The 5,936-nt window shown below is 42.2% G+C and overlaps 1 protein-coding gene across 1 annotated transcript in view; it reads right to left on the reverse strand.

Annotated features, from left to right (window-relative positions):
• Positions 1–1,649: 1,649 nt before the first annotated feature.
• lmo4b (LIM domain only 4b) overlaps positions 1,650–5,936 on the reverse strand; it is a 10,935-nt gene continuing 6,648 nt past the window's right edge. The window contains exons 3-5 of the mRNA XM_020610074.1: positions 5,190–5,286; positions 4,197–4,352; positions 1,650–1,981 (exon numbers count right to left, since the gene is read on the reverse strand). Coding sequence (XP_020465730.1) covers positions 1,973–1,981; positions 4,197–4,352; positions 5,190–5,286 — 262 coding nt within the window. The 3' untranslated portion in view covers positions 1,650–1,972. The remainder of the gene's footprint in view (positions 1,982–4,196; positions 4,353–5,189; positions 5,287–5,936) is intronic.

Genomic DNA, 5,936 nt, shown 5'->3' on the forward strand with positions numbered 1-5,936 from the left:
AATATCTTCAGTGAAAATGCCCATCTGGTGTGTACACTGGTCAGACACACACCGTCTGTAGGCTTCTGTCCAGCCTACTCAAACATATATGGATTTCAAGATTCACAGTACTTCAAAACACAGGTTGCTTTAATATTCACACATCATAAAGATACCTGGAGGACTTGTGTTCAAACATTTAGGAATTAAAGTGTGCATGGTTATTCTCAGGGAGATGGCTTCAGAAATCTTGGCATACAAAACGGATCAGTTTCTCCAGCTTTGCAAGATTTCTGTTGCATTAAAAATCCAATTTAAAACAAATGTCTGTTTACTCTTCAGGCTTATGTCCTCTTCTGTTTGAGCCCGTAGAGCAGCAGCGTTTCAACGACAGTGGCGGGCTCATGAGGGGCCCTGACTCTGATGATAAGAGCATCAGCCATTACCAGGTCCCTCCTTCAGACCTATTAGGTCTTGCAAGGACTTCAAACACCAATTTGTTCTGTAAATAGCCCATTCAATTTGTGCCTGCCAAAGAGAGACACCTCTCTCCCTCTCTACAGTAATTGAATCTTCAAAGGGACATTTTCCTCTATTTCTGTCAGGTATTAGTGATGAATAGCAAATGGTCATTTGAACAGAGAGAGAGGATAGATGTTTATCCATTTTCAGTTAGACAGTCATCATGCGCCATGATGATTGCTAGGCTGGAAAGTGAATGACAGCACTGCAGGATCTTCAGTGGAGGAGTTTCAGTGGTAAGCCATGCACTGAAATCAGGCCTATGTATGAATGATAAATCCTTGGGCATTTATCTAATGGGATCTTGTAGCAAGTCAGCCATTCAGACTTACAGTAAAGATGCCACTGAAGTGCTTTGTTGGTAAAACCAGTAGACTCAAGACAACACTGTGACATCAGTCTGCTGTAGAGATACAGTTTTAAGTGTGAGGACTGGATCTGTAATTACAAAAAATGAACCCAAATTTAGCAAACTGTAACTGAGTACAGATTCTGAAGCTGTCCAATGAATTTAAGGAGGCTTATAATCTTCAATATTTTTATTAATTAAATACACCATACTGGAGCAAATGTCTCAGAAAATATCACAAATAAATTTCTCTTTCATTCAGCATTTATATGTGGGTGATGATCTCTACATTACTGACTATAAGCAAATGTCTTCAGTTTGCTATGGGTTGGGGTTTCGAGGGGAGGAAGGGGGACTGGAGCTGAGTGCCGAGAGGTCGAACGCACTGTAGCCACGTCTGGACAACAACATTTACATGCATACTGTACATACATGGTAGTTTTACAAATACACCAAGAGAGTGTTCATGATTTGTTTTCCACAAAAAGCCACAGATTTTTTAAAACCCCATCTTTTTATATATATTTATATATGCCACCAAAAAAAGGAAAAAACAAAACACATTCCCCATTGACAACACTTAAAATCTATAAAGTGGAAACATCATGTTGTTGAGAAATGAGGATAGAAAAGGAAGAGAGGAAAAATGAAAAGGTCGCGGTTTTCCCCAAAATGTCTTTAAACAAATATGCAGAGTTGAAAAGCCTGCATCTCTTTAACCTCATTAGTCTTTGTCTTCTTCCCTCACTTCAGTCTCACTTCAGTCACAACATCCTCATGTGTGTTGTCTTATTTTGTCTTCCTAAAGAGTCCCCTTGGATTCTGATCGTCTTCGGTCTTTTTATTCCAAGGTCATGGAGTCCTCAGCGTCCTGACTGAGGTGCTGTAAGTGCAAGTAACTGCCCATATTTGGGGAAAAGCCAAGGCTGAAGGCTGAGCGTTGGGTATGGGTTGCAGAAATAAAAGTCAGGTTACTGGTTAGATGGGTGGAGGGTTCCTCTAGGGCAAAGGACCTGGGAGCACAGCTAAAAGGCTGGGGTGCTGCTGATCCACGCTGTCTCGGATGACAATGAATAAGGGCTAAAATGAAGGCACACATCCTGCTTCCTGCACAGCTCCCGCCTAACACACCTGAATAGTGAGAGATAAAAATAAAATGTTTAAAATATCTGGGCCATCATTAAGAGCATCAGTTCACAAAATGCCATCAACGTAGCACCCTGACAAATCAACTTTCCGCCGGCTCCAGTGTCTAATTTATTGATCAGCCAGGCTTTGAAAACCATCTGGTGTCCCATTTACTTAGCATTAACTTAAAAGTGCATTCATGAAGTGATTCTCTTTGGTATAATTATAACCACGCTCCAACGTAACTGCAGGAGGTGTTCAGTCCTGTGAAACAGAAAAATGCAGGGGAGTAAAGACAATTATCTGTCTGGGTTCCACCAGCATCCAACTTTTTCATCTTCCGTTGGCTTTTCCCCCCCTTCCTGATTCTAAGGGCCGATTTATTTTTCCCTTCATCCCTGAAATCACTAGGAGGGCTTCACTCTATTAGTAATTGCAAACTCCTACTTGGGGGCTAATTAAAGTGACTGACGCTGGGAGGGTCTCACTCCCCTGGGTCAAAGCAGCTCCATATGAGAGAGGTAATTTGTCTGCTCTGAACAAAGAGATTAGGAAGAAGCTGGGAAGAAAGCTTAATAAATGAGCATCAAATGTCTTATGCCCTGAACACAGACAGCACCAATTATGTCACAGCCAAATCGCAAATAATCAAAGCAACGGTCAGCAGATAACCCCGTGCTTCTGCCACTGCTTCTTGTTCTCTCTGTGCTTCTATACACAGTTTATGAGGATACATGAGATGCATTGACTCTGAGAGCTGTTATCCTACTGGAAGTCTGTTGTTAGAGGCCGTCCAAATTCTGTTTTAGCAAGAGAAATGAGAATGTTTGCGTGATGAAGTGTTTGAGCAGCATTTATTTCACTCACCCAGATAACAAAAGCGTCCCGAGACTGTTCCCACTGAGCAATGTGTCTCTGTTTATTTAATAATTCTCTCTCTGCTATAATTAAAGCACCAGGGCCAATATTCAGATTGCATTTTAGCATCAATAATTCAGCAGTTTTCACTACAATTGATGTTGGTGCATAAATAAACAATGAGGCCTCATATTTACTACGCCAGCCATGCTACAAGAGACACTGGGGGTGGGAGGAAGGACTTAAACAGACATTTAAAATTAAGCTAGATAATGCAACAGCTTTCAATTTAAATGTGAGGAGCTCTAAGAGCTCTAAGAGCTGATTTGTAAAAGTGACAAGCCCTTAAAAGGTCTGTGACGTGGAGGGAGGGAGGGAGGGAGGAGGCTTAATGGAGTTCTGCCTCTCTTCTACTCACAAAACCACTCAAGGTGAAATGCATTCTCCCAACAATATAATTCCTTCTCCAGTCTGTCTCTGACACACTCCAAACACTTCCCATATCTCTCTGGCTGCTGTGTGTGCAGACAAGGTATCAATAAAGCTCCTTGTTGCGAAGCAAAAATGATTATATCTGCAGTGGGCTGAATAGAGCTATCCTGAAGAATGAAGTTATCCTTCATATATGATTAGGCCTTCTGTTTTGCTTTCACTGGAGGCATCAAGATCAAATCAGGGAAAGCCATGATGACAGCTTCCATGATATACTAGCTGCTGTAGTTTGCTGCCCGTGTTCAACCTCAGGCCCTAGATACATATTTTTGGCCTTGGAGTAATAATTTAGCCCAGGCGATCCCAGTCCTGTTGATAAGTCAAATGATGGTTTAAACACTTGGTATTAATGGCAACACGATTACGCGTCTGGCTCGGGACAGCAAATAAATTCATGATGAGTCAAAAATGCATGCACTCCTAACAAACCCAGTGTGAAGACAGCAGTACAAAAAAAAAAATCATTTTCACATGTTTTGTGCTGACGGTTAATACAGACTTTCTGAGTGCATGTCCTCAAACTAGAATGATGGAAAAATCCATTGGCTGTCTAAAAATAAAATTCATCTCTGCTCTGTAAGATTTAATATCTGCTGCATGCCTTGCAGTGAATCGACAACATCAATATAAACAGAGTGAAAAATGTTGGCGTGAAAATTACAGATGTTTTTCTTTTCCTGCTAATGACTCCAGCTGACTGATGACAAGCTTTTACTTGACTTGTCTGACTTGCTATCAGCCTTCTGCCCCACTAAACACTTTGAAATGAGCGCACAGAGAACTCTGGAGCACTCTGTACCATCAGAGAGCCCCCGTCGTGTTGCACTAGTGCAGAGCGGAGGAGGGTGCGGGAGGGCGGGGGTCTTACCTTCTGGTCGGGCAGTAACGGGTTCGTCTGCAGTGAACTCAAATGGCCGTTGATGAGTGCTGTGGGTCTGTCGTGTTCGCAGAACAGGCTGCCGTTGATGTAGTGGAACCGGTCCCCAGGGACGAGCCGGTTCCGGCAGGTGGAACATGTGAAACACTGTGCGGGAGGGGGGGACAGAGAGGGAACTGATCATGACCAGGCCCAAGGACCACGAGGCAGCGCTCAGTCATGTTATGTAATAACATGCTTGTGAACACACAATACACAACCATGTGTGTGTAGGTGCTGGAGGTTAAAGTTGAAATACACAGTTACAACTAATTAACAGCAGTTTACAACACGATTACGTGAACAATGGTTTGGCGATGTCAACAAATGTCTTGTTTTGTCCAATCAACGGTTCCTTTAACAGAAAAAGAGCATTTCTTACAGTATAGGAGCTGGAACATGCTAATCTATCAGTCTGCTTTCAAAAATGCTAAAAAAATGACTTTTGATAATCAAATACCAAAACAATTGCTGATTACATTTCTATTAATAACTTCATCATTCCAGCTCTACTTGCAGTTCAGCTGGGAATTAGAATTTGTTTTGCTTTAATGATATGGTCATGATTTTGAACTCTCAGAGTCAGTATGTAAAAATGATTAAAACATTAAAAAACATAGTCCTGCTGTATATAGATATTAAATTTATCATCCTTCTTAGAAGCATTTTGGAAATCTCAAGCTCCCTACAGAACAAAGCTTTTCAATGTTAACACATCTTAATCCAAAGAAGCTACAAAATTACTAGAAATTCAAATCAATACAGTGTTAGTTATTCCTCTAAGTGCCACTAGATGCAGCAGCTTGTCATGCAAATGACGAAATACACACACAGTAGGCAGGAAAAGAAAGAGAGCTACCGATAATCACAAGGCTTTGGGTTTACAGACTGTGTGCGCTTTTATTTGACGCGGCTCAAAGCCTCACAGAGGACGCTCAGGTTTACCTTGAGATGGTACACGTTGCCCTGTGCCCTCATCACCAGTTCGCTGGCTGGAATGGACTGACCGCAAGCACTGCAAGCTCCACTGTTTCCAAATAATCTGCAACAAAGGAAGAAGAGGAGCCAAGTGTTACTTTGGAACCGGTGTGCTCGTCTGCATACGTTTAGCCCTTTAGTTTAATGAACTGCGGTTTCCACACTTTAATCTGCTGACAATGTGACTAAATGAAAACTATATTCAGTGCGAAGTTCACTATTCCCCAGCTGCATTTCTAACTTGAAGGGAAAACACACACACAGTAGAAAAAAAGGAGGAGAGGAGAGAAACAGAAAATCATCACAGTATCAAGAGGAACATGAATCCTCTAGTCGTCTGCTCTCCACAAGCATCTAACACTGAAACTGCATATTACTTTTGCTGCACATTTTTTGCAACCTAATAATAACCTGGAACATAAGCAATCAGGACCTAAGAGGATTTGATTGTACATCGAAGCGGAGACATAGTGCTTTTGCCATTAGGACTCAGTGAATGCTCTGTCAGTGCCGTGTTTCCATTAGAAACCCGTAGCTACTCGGGTTGATATATAATGTGCATGGGTTAACCTTTTCAATCATGGTGTCAACGCTTTAGATTTGCTTCTGCTCATCTCTTTCGTCCCTAACCTTCTCTCTCTCTCTCTCTCTCTCTCTCTCTCTCCCCCCCCCCCCCCCCCCCCCCCCACTCTCCTCCCCCTCTCACCGCTCCCC

The sequence above is a fragment of the Monopterus albus genome, unplaced genomic scaffold (assembly GCF_001952655.1).
Source record: "Monopterus albus unplaced genomic scaffold, M_albus_1.0 scaffold103.1, whole genome shotgun sequence".
NCBI lineage: Eukaryota > Metazoa > Chordata > Actinopteri > Synbranchiformes > Synbranchidae > Monopterus > Monopterus albus.